Source organism: Malania oleifera, chromosome 6, assembly GCF_029873635.1.
Source record: "Malania oleifera isolate guangnan ecotype guangnan chromosome 6, ASM2987363v1, whole genome shotgun sequence".
NCBI classification, from domain to species: domain Eukaryota; kingdom Viridiplantae; phylum Streptophyta; class Magnoliopsida; order Santalales; family Ximeniaceae; genus Malania; species Malania oleifera.
The window spans coordinates 97,404,978-97,425,337 of record NC_080422.1 but is presented as its reverse complement, the minus strand read 5'-3'; the positions used below and the strand labels follow the sequence as shown (position 1 = coordinate 97,425,337).

General features: G+C 34.9%; 2 protein-coding genes across 3 annotated transcripts; one reads left to right on the top strand and one right to left on the bottom strand.

The window, feature by feature from the left end:
• Window positions 1-4,422: 4,422 nt before the first annotated feature.
• LOC131157076 (uncharacterized) lies at window positions 4,423-10,063 on the bottom strand. Of its 2 annotated transcripts, XM_058110944.1 has the most exons (3): window positions 8,126-10,063; window positions 6,067-6,138; window positions 4,423-4,751 (listed from the first exon to the last, which is right to left on the bottom strand). In XM_058110944.1, exons 1-3 carry the CDS (start codon window positions 8,663-8,665, stop codon window positions 4,749-4,751), a joined length of 615 nt encoding a protein of 204 aa, XP_057966927.1. In that variant the 5' UTR covers window positions 8,666-10,063; the 3' UTR covers window positions 4,423-4,748. The 2 variants fall into 2 exon arrangements, with proteins under 2 accessions (XP_057966927.1, XP_057966926.1); XM_058110943.1 differs by having other exon boundaries at window positions 4,423-6,138; window positions 8,126-8,785.
• Window positions 10,064-13,737: 3,674 nt separating this feature from the next.
• LOC131158717 (uncharacterized) lies at window positions 13,738-14,178 on the top strand. Its single transcript, XM_058113579.1, has one exon. It carries the CDS (start codon window positions 13,738-13,740, stop codon window positions 14,176-14,178), a length of 441 nt encoding a protein of 146 aa, XP_057969562.1.
• Window positions 14,179-20,360: the final 6,182 nt, after the last annotated feature.

The following is a 20,360-nucleotide window of genomic DNA, read 5'->3' as shown; positions in this document are numbered from 1 at the left end:
AACTTCTTCACTTTTCATTGAAAATAAAAATATCGATTTTTCACAGGCTCACGTGAAAGAAAAAGAGAGAATGAAATAACTTAAACTTCACTTGCACCATTATCTTTCTTTTTTTACATATAAATAAATAATGATCGTGAATCCGTAAAGATTCTAAAGAACAACATTACTCATGATTTCTTAATTGGGATCAATGGATATCATCACAAATGGATCATATCAACACTTTATTCTATAAAAATTATTTAATAGACGAGGTGTTATGTGTGTATGCACTTGGTTTATCAAAGTAGATGTTAAATTAAAATATATAAAAAAAAAGTCAATTTAATAATGAAAAAAAAAAACTTTATATTATTCTTTAACTCTTAAGCAACAATTAATTTTGTATTATCGTCATACAACATGGTGAAACATTTGGTTTTCGATCAATACATATATAAAATTTTTATACATTAATTTTGATACCATATTTCTTAATCTTATAAAATAAAGACCGAACATTTCTAAAAGAAATAAAGTTTTACTGTATATAAGTAAAAATTGTGTAAATCATTTTATAAACCAAAAATATCATTATACTTTTAAAGTAAGACTAAATATTTCTAAAAAATTAAAATTTTATAATATAAAGTAATTCAAAAAATTACATGAAATTGCTTTTAAATATCCAAAATTTTGTTTAAAAATAAGATAAAAAACTTTCATTTGGTTAAAAAAATAAAGTAAACTAATAATATATATATATATATATATATATATATCTATTTCTATATCTATAAATTATTAAAAAGTACAAAAGGGATAAATGATTTTGTGAAAAAATATCCTTATATTTTAAAAGAAGATAATATTCCTCAAAATTTGAATTTAACTAAAATTAGATAAATTTATATTTATAAACTATATTTTGGATTAGCTAAAATTTTAAACCCAAATAAACTTCATTTGATTAAAAGCAAACTAAACAAGCAGTATATATATATATATAGTGCAAATCATTTTACAACTAAAAAATATTATTATTATTATTTTTTAAAAAAAGGGGTAAAGAAATTCTAGAAAAAAATTCAAGAAAAATTAGACAGTAGATATTCATTTAATAAAATATTTTAAATGGTATAGGAAAAAATTCATTCAATTGAAAAAATAAATTTAATGGTACTGCAAATAATAAATAATCAATATATCTCAAAATAAAATAGGAAAATTCTTGACCTTAGAGTACTCCCATATAATTTACCTGATATTTAAAATAAAACTAACCAAATGATCATTAGGTACCAAAAAAAAAAAATTTATTAATATTGGAAAAGTAGAAAGCAACACGTGGTATCTTTATAGTTATTCAAGAAAACCAAAAATAAAAAAATAAAATCATTTTCCATAAATCAACAAGACCTGAAGCTTCAGATCAAAATTTGCAGCTTCCCCGCGTCTCAATAGCATAAAGCTGTTCTTCGGTACTTCCCAGGGCCTCCTCTTCTTCATCATCTTTCTTATGTTTTTTCTTATCCATTTTTTGCTGGGCTTTTTTTCCATTATTTTGCCTTAATTTGGAACTGTGCAGGTCAGATCCCCTCAGGGCTCTCTCTCTCTGACTCAGATGATACCAGTAGTAATTTCTAGTACCAACCACGAGTCCATGACATGAAGGCTGCAAAGCTTCATAAGCTGATGATAAACACCAAGCCTGCCATCTGCTGCCGGTACAATCCAAAAATCAACTATTTGAAGCTACACTACTACCAGCAAGAGTGTCGAAAGGAACCCAACTTGGCCCAGAATCTGACTAGGAACCCCATCAGCACCACTCTGTCGCCTTCGCCAATTTTAAAATTTCACTAAAATTACACATACACTCGATCATCATCAAACAACCCTTCACTTCACCCGCTTGCCCTGCCCAAATCCTGGTTAAAATATTTCGGATGCCCATTAAAATGTTGACAGATGGGTGCGCTCAGCAACCAGCATGGTAGCATCAGCAGCAGGTGGCCCAACCAAAGTGTCATCCAAATTTTAATTTGGAGAATTCTAATTAATGGGCCATCGTCAATCACCCCCATATTAATTTGCAGCTCCTTTTGTCTTGTTAGGCCCCAGGGCTCGGCAAGTGGACGCGTGGGTGACTCCAGTACTCTCCTCAACCACCATCCATCCTCGCCAACACTTGGCCTCCATCGCTCTGTTAACTTCAAAACCTTATTAATTTGAGGGCAATATCCCTTTCTGGGAATCAAATCCAAAAGCTCTTTGTACTTATTCCCAACTTTACTTGCCCACCTCTCCTTCCTCTTCCGCGCGCCATACCCCCGTAAAAGCCATAGCCCGCTTATTCCTTTCTTTTGAAAATTGAAGAAGAAAGATGTGTCATCCGGGCGTTCCTTTGGTTGGCCGGTCGGTGAAGCAGGGGAGATGGTTTGTGCTGCATGCGCCGCTTGCCGTCCAGGCGGTGAGCGTACAAGAGCCGCCGGCGGTGCGCAGCGCATCCGCGGCTGCCGGCGGAGGGAGCAGGGGGGTGAAGCAGTGCGTGTGCTCGCCGACGCGGCATCCGGGGTCGTTCCGGTGCAGACACCATCACGACGGGTACGTGTGGCGCGGCCGCGTTATGCGAGCCGAGACCAGAAACTAGTTTTTAATGTGTCATATATATATATATATATAAAAGAAGATGATGTTAATTAAGTTCACAGGAACAAGAAAAAGGAAAGATGAGTTATCTGGTTATCTTGCTTCTCCAGTTTTTATTCTACGATTGGATTGAAATGTTTGTGTATTGAAGATTGAAGAACATAAAACGACGCGAAGAAGCTGTTTACCACGAGCCCAACACAACACAAACAGCACTAAATTTGAATCAAGAATAAAGAAGAAATTGACTGGTAAATTTAATTTTATTTTGCTTGATTCTATCTCAGTTGGATTGAGTGATAGCTCAGCTATTCTTTATGATTTGATCAAAATCCAGATTGTGGGTCTGCAATCTGCATGCTACCCCTTCTCCCCTCCGAATCCACCTACATGCGCTGTCTTTGAAAGTTTCGATGGCCTTAGATTTCAATTGGAGTATGTTTGGAAAAAAACCTAATACAAAATTATATTGAATTTTATTTAAATTTACAAAAATTTTAGTTTAATCGACATCCATGCTCCCACTCCCTTGTGATGCTGTGCAGGTTGTGTTCTGAATTCAGGGGAAAAAAAAAAAAGAGTGAAACCATGCGTAGTGCATGGTTCATTCATTCACAAAACCTATGGTCTGAATGCCTGTGTAAATCTGAAGACTTGAAATTGGAAGCACCAAGTCCAAGTTCAAGTTTTACAAAACATGGGGATGCAACTTTTTTTTTTTTTTTTTAATATTTAAAATTAACTAATTTTCTATTTTGTTTTGCTTATATTTAAATTTATTTTTGAGTTTAATTTGTCTTACAAAATAAATTTATTGAATTTAGTTCAATTTCATATTAATTTAAATTTAAGACTCAAAATTTATATTAAAAAAATATTATCTTAGGGACGTACACAGCTTTGTATACGGAGCTGTCCTATGTTTATGTAAATTTGAATTACTTATATGACCAATTCTAATAAAAGGAACACAATATTTTCATGGCGTTTAAGTCTTTCTCTCTCTCTCTCTCTCTCTCTCTCTCTCTCTCTTGTTTTTACTTTACTAAATATTTGACAATACACTACACAATGATATGAAATGTGAGAAAAAGCCTTAACCCATTTGCATAGTTTTAAAAAAGTTAGTCGGTTCCCTTCAAAAAGCCTCAACCCAAGTGTTGGCCTCCTTCATGGAGGAGCATCATTTACTGTTTTAAAAAAAAAGGTTGAAGTTACCCTCTTGTTTCTCTTCTTTCTTTGCATAGCTGTTGAGACCGATAGTTTTACAGTTTTGCATTTAAAATTATATTAAATTTAGATAAGATGTAATATAAAATTATATCACAATTTTCACTTAAATCCAAACATAAGACTTGAATTCTAAACACCGAGTGAAAGAATCCATAAAGACCAAACCAATTCTGCTCGTCTCCCTCTCCCCCCCTCTCTCTCTTGGATTGAACAAACAATAGAGTTTAGAGTTTACTCCAATCTAAGAAACAGTAGTAGGTGAATTATTATAATACCAAATGTTCTGATTCAAACTCATTAAAATATTTCAAAATATTAAAACAAATACCACAGAAAAAAACTATAACAATGAATTAACTATTAATCAGTTCTATCATATTCATCAGTTAATATGACTTAATTCTACTTGGTTATAAGTTACTTGATGATTTATTATTATTTTTTTCCTGATATTGCCTTATATTTATACTATCCAATCAATATTTACATGATGACCAATAATAAATGGGAATTCAATTAGAACTGTATGTAGATGTAGCCTTATCGAACCAAAGAGAAAGAAGCAGCAGTCCTCAGAAGGCATTGAACTGAAGAAAGAGAGTATACAATTGTGAATTGTGACAGACAGAGGTACACAAGCATTGGTGGTGCTTTTAGTTTAACAAATCATAGTCAGCATCAAGCTCTAATGAAGCACACCATGTTAGCAACTCACAATCCACATTCTATATATTATTTATCATAACATGTACACAATCATACGCATAGACATGGATGGGCTGAAAAATCAAACCATATTCACCGCAAAGACTTCACAACACGCAGCACCACGCTTCGTGATTCCAAGTCATCGAGCCCGGAGTGGATCATATCCATTACAATCACTGCAACAATAATCAAAAACAGGTTCCATTGTTAGCAAAGAAAATGCTGGTGCTTGAGGCCACTCATTCACAATCCAATTACATCACTTTATGCCCAAAGATCTTGTAAAAACCATCAACTGCCACAAGGATAGGCATCTGTATTACGGTTGAGATCACATTCCCATTTTGCATTCTAAAGTTGGTGACTTTCTGTACTCTTAAACTAGGCTCTACAAATAAATGTAAAATTTTAATATGCACTGACTAGGGGAAAAATGGGCATACCCCATATAAACATACGAGCTGATAAAAATGTGTAATCAATAGTGGAGCCAAGACATTTTAACTGGTGGAGACAATCTCTTGTACCTTGATGGTATTTACATTATAGAATCGTTCCAAAATTCATTTTTCAATACTACTTAGGATTGTCAATGGGATAAAGTAGGCTTAGTTTTTTTAACTTCTCTCCATTTCCATCCCACCAAGGAAAAATGTGAACACTTGGGATTGCAAATGGGATAAAGTAGGCTTAGTTTTTTACTTCTCTCTCCATTTCCATCCCACCAAGGAAAAATGAGAACCCATCCAGCCATCCCGTTTGGGGATCAGAATTCTAATGTCCCCATTCTTGTGAAATTTAAGTTTAAGTTTTCAGAAAATATATTTTTTTAATATTTTTTGCAAATAAAATGGCAGGATGCAAATCATATGTTTTTTCATTAAATTATTATCACCTTAACATATAAATTAATCAACCTTGAAATTCCTAGTCTATTTAATATTGCCATCATTATCACCACCCGATGGGATTTTTTCCCAGTTCAAATTACAATCTAGTCATCTCTTTTTAAATTTTCTAAATTAAATTGCTGCATATATCTCTCTATTGTAAGCAATCATTCAATCAGCAGGGTGCTGTTCAATTAAACAGTCAACTTTTACAATGTCCAACAGTGGAAACTATACTTCTTTACAATTTTTAGTTCTACTATGTATGCACGAAACTTAATTTTAATTATTTATATTTTATCCCACCAAAATCAGTTCGCATGGGGGAAAATATGAAACTTATACAATTTATCTACACAAAAAAATGCATATAGTATGAAAAAATTGTTGTCTCTAGGGAGGGCAAATACACCTAGCTCTGTGGCTCCACTCATGTGTGCATTGGACTTCTATTGGTTTGTCAAGATTTAGAAACTACGGTTTCCAGATGGAAATGATAATGTAGGCACTATAACATGCACAAACCAAATAACAAACGATTCAAGTATTGCAAAGAGATCAACCTGCACCCCCAAAAAATAAAAATAAAATCTTAACATACCTTAGGACGGCAATCTTGATGCATAACAGTCTGGTTTTTTACATTTACATAGACCTCACATGACACCCTCGCCTGATGAGAAATTTGAAGAACACAATTTAGATAAATAATGACAGAACATCTAAAGATCCAACATCCAAGGTGAAAGAAAACCATGAGAAAATTTCTGGGGATAACCAAAAAACTAGCTTTAAATATTATACCACATGCACAAACTATTTGAGTACTAATTTTGTAAACATAAGTGCACTGAAACATATTCACCAATGCATAAACAAAATAAAGAATACTGGATGAGTGTTGCTCATCACAATTGTTCTAAGTTTCTAACATAACATTATATCCAGCTAATTAATAGCTACAAGGCAAAATGAGGTAAATTAAATAAACAAAACTCAAGTTTATAATACTACTCAATGACAAGATTGAATCAAAAAATTATCTTTTGAGTGGAAAAACAATAATCTTATTTCATCATTTTAGAGTTCCAAACATGGTTCTAGTATAAGCAGGCAAATAGCACTGTTATTTTATCCAAGTGATTAACCCACTCCAAAAGAAAAAAACAGGAAAGAGGAAAATATCTCCCCTAAAAATAAAATAGTAAAATCATCCCTACAAGAAGGTACTTGATTTTTCCTTTATGCAAAACTGAACCGTCTAAATCAGCACAAAATGAAAAAGCAACTCCTACATTTTTCCTCCACTAACATCTCTATACTTGTGCACCACAGTATCGGCATCTTGGGTCTTGTGGGTATATTTATCCAACATGTACTTAAGGCTCAAGCAATATTTGAAATCTAAATTAAGAAGTTTTCATATGGGTATTTATTTGAATTAAAAAATGTTCACCCTTGTTTCTTTGGAATGCTGCAGAAAAATGTTGCTGCTTCAACCATCAACAAATACACAACTAGGTGTAAGATACTAAGACAAAACAGCAACAAATTCCTCGAAAAAGGGTCTAAAACTTGACTCTTAACATCTCTGAAAAATTTCACACAAATTTCATGGAAAGTATTAGGGAAATAACATCTAAAAAACCTTCATGAAGATTGTAGTAATTTTACTAGGACTTCACAACTTCACAATTTTGATAATTTTTAAGTAGGAATACAGCATAACATCTCTTGGCAATTGATCTTGACCACCATCTCACCATGATGGCTGGCATTTTAGGTGTTCATTTTGCCAAGTTTACTTTTCAAATGTCGACTCCAAGGTTCCTCATAACTCCATTTTGTTATTTGTTTCAGCAACCACCATCAACGATCCATCTAGAAAATTAGTCTTTCACACAACTATACAAGTCTACTTCAACAGCCAGCATTTCTAACTACTGCTGCCTACACAAGAGGTGTACTCACATGATTCACTGGCTTGAGCATCACTAAACAGGTCCACTTCTCTCCTTCTCCCCAATAACCCCAAGTCCAAACCCAACCCCTCAAGGACAAACAAATACATGCACGAATTCTGTAAAACACACTACGGAAAAACCTCAGGAGAGTCTCAAATATGGCAAGCATAGCAATATGGCTGTAACACTTGCGTGCAACTCAACATTTAAAAGTTGTTTGGAACTTTGGGAGTGATAGCAATCTAAGAAAGGCAACTAAACAGCCATGGATAGCACTCACCATCACATGTCCAGCCTAAGTGAAGATGGAAAGTTTCCCCATATATGTTAAAACTAGGAAACGATCAAGAAAGTAAAGTTAAACAAACAATATGAACACAAAACAAAATCAGCAAGGCATTATCAACCCCTATTTGGATTTGTCTACAGAAATGATGTTACCAATCAAGAGTTACAAAAAATATAATAATGTCTTCCCCTCTGTTAAGTTCCTTCGCTTCTAAAAACAGTTCAAAACCCTTAACTTTTACGCGGTTTCTAAAAGCAACAAAGTTGTTTCGAAAAGCAACATAATTTATTCTATATTTCTATTCACATTCACGCGTCCTCGATCAAATCAAACGCAAACACCACCAAAATTAATATTATAAAAAAAATACAATCAACAGAAGTTCAAATAAATAAATAAATAAATACCTGCAATGGAATCTTGAAGAAGAAAACCCCGAGATCACCTCGAACCTCCGTGTCCGCATCGAAAGGGATCGAACCCTTGGCCAAATCTTCGATCAAGTAGAACACATCGTGAACAATCTCTAGGCCGTCAAGGTCAAGCGTGGCGTCAACATAGGACGATCCTCTGGCCCTAATGCGACCTCCGTCGGAGTTCACAAACCCTAGGGCCCTCCCGCGGTAGCCGATGGAGACGGAGAGAGACTGGTAGTCCAGTGAGAAAAAGTCTCTGTTGCGGACCTTGAGGGTGAGGGACAGGGAGAGATCGAGGGCGAGTTTGGGGGAGGAGATGACTCGGACGCGGTTAAGGCGGAGGCGGACGAGTTTGAGCTCGGGGTCGGAGGGCCAGAGGAGGAATACGGAGGCGGAGAGGAGGACGGCTGCGGCGGACCAGAGGAGGATGCGGCGAAGACGGCGGGGGCGCTCGGGAGGGCGGTAAAGGGGGAGAACGACGTAGTTTTGAGGGAGAGGGGCGTAAGCAACGGGTTTACCCTCCGCGATCATGGCCGCTGCGGTGCGTGAAGTCTGGGTGGTTTGGAAATCGGGGCTTTTGCGTTATGTGGGTTTGGTTTGGTTCGGTGGGTGGGTTCGTTTGGATCTTCAAAATAAAGGATTCATATTTGATTTCATCTTTCTTATAACCCAAGTGAGAAGGACGTCTTAAAAAGATTATTAAACTCTTAATTGCATTTGAAGTTCGCGAAAATAAGAAAAAATGGTTATTTCGTATGGATCGAAACTTATCCATTAAAAAATTTCGCTACCTCAACGCCGTTATATTAAATTATTTGTGTTTATACAAAATTGATATCGTGAAAGAATTTGAACTGTTTTACTCAATCTCATCGTGGGGGTTATTAATTTTTTAAGCTAAGTTTGTGTCACTAATTACCTAACATGGCCCACCCATTTTTATTTCTTTAATATTTAACTAGAGTACAAATAAAATATTATAATCCTTTATATTGTGAGGTTGAAATTAAGTCTTAGATTTGAATTTATATATATTGAACAAAATATGATATAAAATTATGTTAAATTTTATTCGTATTTACGTAAAATGAGTTCAAGATTGGAATTAAGACTTCCAAACAAAGTTTAAAATTTTTTTAGTTTTTATCTAGTAATGTCACGCCCTGAACCCCGAAATGGGATCCAGAGGTGAGAATGTAACCTAACATGTCCCTGTATCATACAATCATCAAAAGATACAGTACAATGGATGAAGGTCGGACCCTGTGAGGTTCCCAGATACCCTAGACGCATCCAAACATAGTCATATACGCAGCATAAAAAGTCATACTATATCAACATATGCAGTACCATACCAGAGTTTATATAAGAGCAGAACATGGTTCTAACAAAATGTACAAACTGGGTGTCCAAATGCAACTCAAAATGGCAACCCAACAAAACTACAGTCCTAGCACTTACCCAAGCGCTAACGCAATACACCGGCCACTACGCTCCCCACATCAGGACGCTAGTTCCGGTTACTCGAAAGACCTGTAAAAAATGTACGTATAGTAGGGTGAGACACCTCTCAGTAAGGAAGAACACAAGTTATATCGGTGTGTGGCATTTGAGTGTTATCATGATAAAAACATACACGCAGTTAAATGCAGTCCAGTACTAGTTTACACAGTGCATACGCGCACACACAACACATGATTAGTAACCCGGTAACCAGAACTGGCGATCCCATCAGCTTAGTCTTATCAGTACACAGGTCACAAGAACATGTGATCCCATCAGCTCAGTCCCATCATATACACACACATGATCAGTACACAGTGTCGTCACACTCATCGGCCCAAAGCCAATCCGGCATTCCGGTGTTGGCCCGTACCCAACCCACGAAGCACAGCTCCACCGGCACATGGCGAGTCCTCCACTCCTATGGCATCGTACTGGCGCTAACTGGTGGATCCACACCCTTCGGCCTAATCTACCGGAATAGGCTCAAGCCATCGAATATAGAGCCGGCCACTCTTGCCTACGTGGCAGGCGATAAACACACGCCCTCGGATATAGAGTCAGCCACTCTCAGTACCTGGAACAATTTCGGAACCGCGTTCCTACTAACATTTTAACATATCACACACACATGCATGCTCATATAACCAAACAAACCACACCCATTTGGTAATCTAAATCATGGTTTTCCAAACAAATACAGTTTATACAAAGTCAAGGCACGGCCATCCCAAACACGCAGTATAAATCAACATATACATAGGTTTTCATTAAAACCAAGAATGCAGCTCGTCGCCCCCTTTTTCTCAAAAACTGTAATAAATGAAAAACCCATTTTTTCCCCATTAGATCCCCCCAAATGAGTGGCCAAAACACACACAGGACCGTGGACCACAGTTCCACCGAGTCCGATTTCAAAAATAACCAATATAAACATAGTTCCCTTTACCTAAACTCCGTTACCAAATCCCGAACTCCAAGGCTTCTAAACAACGAACCGAGTTCCAAAACTTACAATCAACAGTACATAAAATACTCACAAGACTGATACCTACAAAACTACCAGATCAAAATTGAAAACTGAGCCTTGCCTCAATTTTCCGCCGAAACCCGAAAATCTCTGAAACGAGATTCCGATCCGTAGAAATTGTAGATAATCCTTCCATGATCCTTGTGGTAACCTCGGATTTCCGATTCTATCAACAACCGGCGAGGAAATCTAGAGAGAGAGAGAGAGAGAGAGAGAAAGAGAGAGAGTAGAGAGAGTTTAGAGAGAGAGATTTAGAAAACTTAGTGATTAAGAAATGAAATTTTCCTTTTATACCCCTTTGACCTGGTTAGTTTTCATTGACGAAATGTGCCTTCGTCGACAAAAAGTCAAGGATTTCGTCGAGGATGTCGGCAGCCCCGTCGACGAAGTCTGATATTTAAAATTTCCCAAACCTCTCGACTTCTCCTCATCGACGAATCTCTGAATTTCGTTGACGAAAAGTCTTCTGCCTTCATCAACGAAATCTGGCTTCGTTGACGAAATCTGAAGAAATCCATTTTTAAATATTTCGGGTTCTTACAAGTAATATTTTTGCTATTTGGCATGTTAAAAAATGTTTATTATATAAACTACTCTGAAAGTTTTTGAAAGAAAATTAAATGTCTTTTTTGTAACCACCTAAGTTACCATATGATTTTTTTTAATAAATTCTACTATTAGTGCATAGTGACTTTTGTGTGTGTGTAAATAAAATTAACATTCATCTCCCTTTTTTCTTCTCTCATCTCTCACTCCTTTCTTTCTAGGGCTTCAAATGAGTCAAACTGCTCATGAGGTACTTGATACTCGACTTGATTATGGTTCACTTGAACTTGTATATCAAATTAAACGAATTGAGTTTTAGCTAGTTCGTACTTCGCTTGTTAGGCTCGCGAGTCTAACTCGTTTAACAACTCGTGAGTCAGCTCATTTATTAGTTTATTTATTAGTTTGTTAGTTACTCATGAACTAAATTAATATTTGACTCATGAACGCTCTCAATATTAATCATATTAAATATTTGATTTTAACTATTTTACTTTAAAATATATTTCTCTCAAATTATATTTACTAATTGTCCATTAGTTTAATTAGCTTAATATTTTGGTTCATTTATAAGCTTGAAACGAATTTTAGTTGAGTTGAATTTGAGTTTGAGCTTGAGTTCAACTCGTTCATATATAAAAAGAGTTTTATTTGAGTCAAATTCGAGCTCATCTTGACTTATATATATGCTAAACAAGCCGAGTTTGAATAAAAAACTATAAACTCGAGTCGAATTCGAGTTTGACTCAACTCGCTTATAAATAAATGAGCGAAGCTCAAGCTCATCATAGCTCTCTCTCTCTCTCTCTCTCTCTCTCTCATATGAATTTGTAGTTAGATCCACAAGTCAAAGAAGAAGTTGTACATTTTTTGTTAATCATTATATTAATTATAGTTAATGCAATTGTATTATTTATATAAAATCTATTTTTAATTAAGTAGCAAATAATTATTAACTACAAAATATTATAGAAATAATAATGTTAACTAGAAGTATTATTATTATTATACAAAATTAATTTTAAATAATATTATAAAACTAACATACAGTAAATCTTATGATATCATAAAAAATTTATAAGCATAAATTGTTCATACTATATAATTGCAAATTAGAAATATGATTAATTATATTTATTATCAGATTATAGTTAAAAAAAATTAATTAATAATATTATTGTCAACATAAATTTATAATATTTTATCTTTATTATATATCATATATAACACAAATATACATGTTGACATATTATATGATTATAAATGTGAATAATCAATCAACAACTACTTTATAAATATTTATAATCAAAACTTATTTGAGACATAATCCAATCGTTCTTATAACTTTGACAATTTGGAACTTACTTTAAAGTAATTATCAAATTCATTAATTTTTTAAAGTTCATTGACTTATTGATAACTGTTGTTCATGACCAAGAACCAACTAAAAACCAACTAGGATTACTATTGTAAATTGTTTGGGCTCTCTTCCAATTCAAGTTTTCAATTAATTATATGTCATGAATTGCAGGAGAAATTATACAGGAAGCTGTCCCTCCATATGTCTGTATGTCTATTTCTAAATTATATACATGTTGAAAATGGATCCCCTCTTTATAAAAAAATTATATAAAAAAACTACTCATTTATATGTCTGTTTTTTAAATGATACACTTATTAAAAATGTTTATGAGACTGATTTATCACGTGTCTAACCTCTAAAACATCGACGCATGGAAGGGAGTCTCCCTATAATTTCTCTTTTTTACATATTTGATATTAATGAATCTAAGATTAAATTGTCACATATCTAATATCTAAAATAGACACATGAATGAATGGAGAGGTCCTATAATTTTTCGAATTGCAAGCTAGTGCTTATATATGTATGTGCGCTCAAAGAAAATTAAATTTAAAACATAAATAAATTAGTCTTCAAGGCAACTTCATAGCACTTTTGCAATCAACACATCCAATCTTCAATTGGCACAGGGTTTACGTGTCCATGAACCACCTTAACTTTTGAACCTTAGTACCAACAGAAGTTCCAATTGTAAAGACTGCAGAGAGTTGGCTCTACAATTGATGAACAAAGATGGAAATCTCCAAACATGGATTGATGTTCTTACTTTAAAATTTTCTTTTGTCCCCTGTTTTCTTTATTGCTATTTTTGAATAACTCATCAAAATGATTTTAATCATAAGTATATCCTTGAAATGATTTTTATCCAAGGGTTTAGCTGTCTGTGAATAACCAGAGTTGAAGAGGAAAAGAAGAAAAAAAGGAATTATATATATATAAGAAGCATAAACATCATCACATCACATGCACTCCCATCAGATGGAGCTCATGAAATCATACTAACTACTCTTTAAGACCATACAAACACGTATATATGAAAACTAACACTCCTCCCAACAACAAATCTACGTGGGTAACTCAAAAAACTGTATATATATATAAAGGCAATACAGGACAACAGCCAAACCGGAGTCTATGTATGTGTGTGCATACTGCTAATGGATGAGAGAGCAGAGCACTCAAGGGCTAGTGGTGGTGGTGGATGGGGGTGGTGAGAGAAAGGGAATTCCTGGAATTCCTGGAATGTTTGTGGGAAAGGTTGGGATTGGAATTGATGGAATGGTCGTGGGAATGGTTGGGAGCGAAGGCAGAGGAGGCAGAGTCACCTTGGGCAGTACAGTGGGGATGGACGGCAGTGGCAGAGATGGGACTTGGGTGCTGGGCAATGGTGGCAATGTGGGCTTCGGCAGAGTTGGAGTCGTAGTCGGCAGCGTTGGCACTGTGGGGTTAGGCAGAGTCGGAATTGTGGACAGCGCCGGAGGAGGAGCTGCTGGCGTGTCCAACAGACGGCGAGCTCCCAAGCTGGTATGGATGCTCATGAGCGACAGAGCAGCAACCAGAGACAGAGCAAAGCAGAGGTTGGAAGCAGCCATGGGGGTTTAAAATGAATAGCTGTGAATGGAAGAAAAGTTGAGTTTGTGCTTTGATGTGAATTGATTGAAGATGGTACTACTTATTTATAGGAAGGGAGGTGGTGAAAGGATTGTTTGCGGAATTGGGCATGGGCAGTTTTGGTGAGTTGTGGTTGGGGGAAGTTTGGAAATGTGATGTTATTGGTTCATTGTTGGTTTAACTCCCAGCCTTGACTTTCCCTAAAATTCAGAGTAACTTGGACTACTCCATGGTCGTAATATGCCATCTGTTAATTGAATAAATCTTGGACTATTTATGCATGATTTATATTCTTAATCTCGTTCGTAGATTCAAAAATCATTTAGCACTTCTGTGCTTAATTTTATGAAACACTTTCAAAGAATACAAACACAATTCTAATCTTAGCATTTCGTTCATGGATTCAAAAATCATTAAGTATTATTATCCTTCATTTTATCATACACTTCCACACAATTCCAATCATACCATATTTATACTATACATTAAAATTGAACCTATGTGGAGCACATATGCCACCAAATTTTTTTCACCTAATTTTATTTTTTTTCCTTTTCTTTTGTCTTTTTCTTTTCTCTTTTCCCTCTCTCTCTCTCTCTCTCTCTCTCTCTCTCTCTCTCTCTCTCTCTCTCTTTCAAGAACTGAAGCTGACAAACTCCAAGAACAGAAGATCTGAAATAAACTTGATCTTATTTCTTGAATACAAATGAGCTTACAAGCAAAACTGAGAAATACAATCAATAAGACTCCTTATATACAAAATTTGTTAAGCTAACTAAATAACTAACTTTCTGAATATAGAAAATACAAGGTTTAACTAGTCATAACATATAACTAATCCTCCCAAGATTGCTTATCAAGTTTAACACCCCCCTTCAAGAGCAATGCTCTTGCATTTTGATCCTCCTTCACATAATCAGGATATTCAATCTTAGGAGCATATATGTTGATCAATCCCAACTTCTTGATTAATCTGATATGGCTATCTACACCAAGTGCCTTAGTAAAGAGCTCGGCCGATTGATTTTTGGAAGCAACATGAAATATTTTCATAGTACCATCAAGAACTCTATTTCTCACAATATGACAATCTGCCTCTATGTGTTTTGATCTTTCATGAAACACAGGATTCGTAGCAATATGCAAAGCTGCTTGGTTATCACAGTACATTAGCACTGACTTATCATGTTTCACTTGAAGATCTTTCAATAGATACAATAACCAAGTTACTTCACATGTGGTACTTGCCATTGATCTATATTCAGCTTCAGTCGAAGACCTCGACACCATTGACTGCTTCTTTGATCTCCATGAAATTAAAGCATTCCCAAGAAAAACACAATAACTAGTTAATGATCTTCTAGTGTCTGGACATCTTGCCCAATCAGCATCACAATAGGCTTTCAATTGTAAATCTGAATCACTAGGGAAAAATACCCCTTGCCCTGATGTTCTCTTGATGTATTGCAATATTCTGCTAGCTGCCTGCATGTGTGGAAGCCTTGGTTTAGCCAAAAACTGACTCAATCTATTTACTACATATGTCAAATCAGGTCTGCTCAAAATTAAATACATTAGTTTGCCTATGAGTCTTCGGTATTTGTTCGAGTCTGTCAACAAGTCTCCAGAATCCTTGGACAACTTTAGCTGCTGTTCCATAGGAGAATTAACAGGCTTGCATCCCATCATACATGTTTCTTTAATATATCAAAAGCAAACTTCCTCTTATCCAAGCTGATACCCTTCTCACTTCTAGCAATTTCAAGCCCCAAGAAGTATTTAAGTGAACCAAGATCCTTAATCCCAAATTTAGCATCCAAAACTGACTTCAGTTCAGCAACACAATTTGGATTATTTCCTGTGATGACCATGTCATCCACATATACTAATAAAGCTGTAAACAAAGAACCTTTCACATGCACAAACAAGGAATGATCAGCAGTGGATTGAATGAAACCAAGCTGTTGAATAGTGGTGGAAAGTTTAGTGTACCATTGTCTTGAAGTTTGTCTTAAACCATAAAGAGATTTGAGTAGCTTACACACAACAGGAGAAGAAGAACTCCCCCCTTTACTATGATGACCAGGAGGCAGAGACATATATACTTCCTCATCCAGATCCCCATGCAAAAAAGCATTATTGATGTCCAATTGATGGAGAGGCCAAGCTTTGGCAGCTGACAATGCAATCAAGACTCTAACAGTGACTGTTTTGGCTACTGGAGAGAAAGTTTCAAGAAAATCTAAACCTTCTCGTTGAGTGTAACCCTTTATAACTAATCTTGCCTTGTATCTTTCAATTGAACCATCATAATTCAATTTAATTTTGTATACCCATTTACATCCAATAGGAGATTTACCAGGTGGTAAAGTAGAAAGCTCCCAAGTTTGAGTTTTCTCAAGTGCTTGAATTTCCTTATCAATTGCCTCTTTCCACAAAGGCTCTTTAGCTGCTTGAAAGAAAGACTAAGGTTTTTGAGGAGAAGAACTGACTGTCATCATGTATGACTGATAACTTGGTTCCAAATGTGATTAAGTAAGGTATTGAGATATATCATAAGGTGCACCCGGAATGTGAGTAACAATACAAGAATAATCCTTTAAGTAAGCAGGTTGTTTGGTGTGTCTCATTGATTTTCTGAGAGGTGCAAATGGTGGTTCTGCTGCTATAGTATGAACATGTTCTATTGAGATTATATTAGGAATTGTATGGTCAGGTAAATAATGAACCAAAGAATCAGTAGAATTATGATTAGCAGGGGAAGTAATAATAGGAATGACAGAAGAAGAAGAAAGATTAGATTTAGAATATGGAACCTCAATTGAAATAGAATTATTAAGTGGAGTTGAAATAGGAATATGATTTTCAGGAATGCAATGGGAGTAACAAAAGAGCTATTACCTGAGCTGGAATTCGCAATGTCTCAACTTCATAACTAAAAAGAAAAGAATCTGAAACTGATTTAATAGCATCAACAAAGGGAAATATTTCTTCATGAAACACTACATCTGTGGAAATAAAAACAATATTTATAGTTATATTTAGGACTTTGTAACCTTTTACACCAAAAGGATATCCTAGAAACACACATCTAACTCTAGCAGTAAACTTAGATCTATTATATGCTAGAGTGGAAGCAAAACAAAGACATCCAAAAACCCTTAAGTGATTATAGAAAGGAGCATGACCATAAAGTATTTCATAAGGAGTTTTATGAGACAAGGCTGAAGTTGAGATTCTATTAATCAAATAAACTGTTGTTAAGACACAATGTCTCCAAAGGTATAAAGGCAAATGAGAATGGAACAAAAGGGATCTCGCAACATTTAAGATATGTTGATGTTTCCTTTCTACTATTGCATTTTGTTGAGGAGTTTCAGCACATCTTAATTGATGTAAAATGCCCTTTTGAGCAAAAAAATTGCTCATGATAAACTCTGTTCCATTATCAGTTCTTATTATCTTTATTTTTTTAGAAGTTGAGTCTCAACCATATTGTAAAATTGTTCCAAAACAGATTGTGTTTGAGACTTGTGTTTCATCAAGTAAACCCAAGTAGACCTAGAACAATCATCTACAATGTTATCTCTCTCCTCACACCTCCACTCTCTCTCTCCTCATTTTTTCGACAAATACTCGGTCAATAGGAAAATGGAAAATACCACTGGGTTCCATTCTCCATCATCATCAATTTAATCAGAGTAGATTTTTCATAGGAGCGTTGTAGACACCACTGCTGGGGTAAGGTAAACTCATTCTCTCTCTTTAATTTCTCCCCAATCTTTAGCCAAACTAACAATCAGAAACCACCACGATGATCTAGGAGCGTTTCCCTACAAGTCTAGCAGAGTAGATTTTTAAATTGAACTTTCCAGGCACCACTTCGAGGCTAAGGTGATGAGTACCAATTATGTGAGTTGTTTTAAAAATTTAACCGATTAAATTGTAGTATTTAATTATATCAGATTTTTGGGAGTGTTTTAGGAATAAGTTAAATTGTAGGGAATTGATTAAATTAGATTTTTGGAAATATTCCTAGGATTAAATTAAACTGCAGGATTGGATTATATTGGATTTTTGGAGATATTCCTGGAATTAAATTAAACTGCAGGAATTTGATTAAATAGAATTTTTGGGGAACATTTTGAAATTAGATTAAACTGCGGGGATTTGATCATATTAATATTTTTTTTAATATGCTAGAGATTAATATGGGAAGTGGATTATACCCCGTTTTTAAAATTTAACTGGTTAACGGGAGTGTGTGAGCCTAGGTATATTAAAATAATTATTATTTCAAGACTTAACTGATTATACTGAAATATGTGGTTATAGGGTTTGTGCTCTGAACGCGTAGGTGTCGGTTTAAGAATCTTAGAGGCATAGTCTTTGTGAATAAGGTAAGGGGAATAGATTAAACCAGTTGTTTTGTAAATTCTACCGGTTAAAATGAAAATTATATGTGTATGTATATGATTATCATGCAAGTTTTGAAAGTCAATCGTTTAAATTGAGGTTTTTGAGCCTAGGCTTGTGTTAATAACTATTATTTTCGAAAAAGAAGCAATTAAAATAAAGAAAAAAGCTACAGGATTTAAGTAATGAATTCTTTGGATAATTTGACTGGTTGAAATGATTGGTCGAAATTGTTTTACATTTTCTAAAAATTGGTCAAGGTGTATAGGGCTAATTATCTCCGTTTTGCTTATTAACGCTTATTTTGAGTATATGATAAATTGTGGAGATAATTTAACCTATATTTTCAGTAAAGCAGATAATGAACATGGATTGACTTATTATTTCAGTAGTTATATAAATATGTGTATTATTCAAATTGTGTGGCATGAGGAAAAATGAAAATACTGTATTGAGTTATAAAATATGTGTAACATGTACTGCATTTGAAATTTTTTATTCAGAGCAGAGTATTAATGTTAAATTACAATGTATGGTTTGAGAACTTCGGTAGACCATAGTACACATGATACCGTTGCGAGAGTTATGGAGATTTTAGTACAACCACACATCTTAGAGAGAGTGTTGGTATTAAATAGTCGATTGAGCTGTGAAGGATAGTGTTTCCCTAGAGTCCAGACCTGCATGGGAAAGCCAATCGAACTAGTAGGGGGAACACTATCCCAGACTGAAGAGTTGGGAATTGATTTAACTCTAGTGGGCTGACTAGGGTTAAGTCCAACTTACGGGCCGCACAACTCGTCATGAGGGGGAAGCATGTCGTTTTTTATCCATCTGGTAGTGAGTTCTAAATTCATATTTGTATATTTAACCGAATATAATAGAACAGTGCATGTAAATACAAAATAGTGTATGTGAATACAAAATATATGAAGACAGAGAATGTGAAATGTGAAAACAGAGTATATGAAAACAGAGCATATGAAGAGCCGGGTAATATACGAAAGACAGAGATTATGAAGAGTTGAGTTTTATAAAGATAACAACATACAGAGTAAAGTAACAACATAATAAATGTATTAAATATAGTACTATTATATGTATTTGGGGTGAAGTAAACTCTCCGCCCGAGGGTTTGCTGAGAAAGGCGAGTGCCTTGGTATAGTCTAGTACCAGAGCAGAGGGAAGTTACATGTCTAGCATGTAATATTCCCTATTCTCGAAAATTTCACTTATAAACATAACCCTGAGGGCTTACTGAGTAAGATGAGTATCTTGATAGTTGTAATGGTATTAGAGCAGAGGGAAGGTACATGTATGGGCGTGTAATCTTCCCTATCCTCAGGAACTTGCACTTATAAATAATTGTGTGTGTGTGTGTGTGAGAGAGAGAGAGAGAGAGTGAGTATGGACTAAGAATGATTTTATAACTGTAGTTAAATAACAACTGATGATATTTTGTATACACTAAACTCATGATAGCCACACACTGGTATTAATCTATTCTGTCTTACAGAAATGTGTCTCACCCGTTATACAATTCATTTTTTTTAGGACCTCCGCATGATCGAACTTAACGAGCTCGGGGCTATGTTTGTTGGCATATCATTTTTGTGATAGGGTACAGATCTTGGATGTATTTTTGAGTTTATGTTTTTTTAGTTTTCTGAGATGGATATATGGATACTGGATGTTGGGAAATTTTTGGGATGTGTATATAGAACTGTGGTATATTATTGAGGGTATTTATTTATTTT

Bases quoted from the DNA above. Each gene is read 5' to 3' on its own strand.
- LOC131157076 (XM_058110943.1), bottom strand. From the start codon at position 8,665: ATGATCGCGGAGGGTAAACCCGTTGCTTACGCCCCTCTCCCTCAAAAC. The intron at 6,139-8,125 runs GTATTTATTTAT...ATTTCTCATCAG, and splicing joins TCTTCAAGATTCCATTGCAG to GCGAGGGTGTCATGTGAGGT.
- LOC131158717 (XM_058113579.1), top strand. From the start codon at position 13,738: ATGAGAGAGCAGAGCACTCAAGGGCTAGTGGTGGTGGTGGATGGGGGT.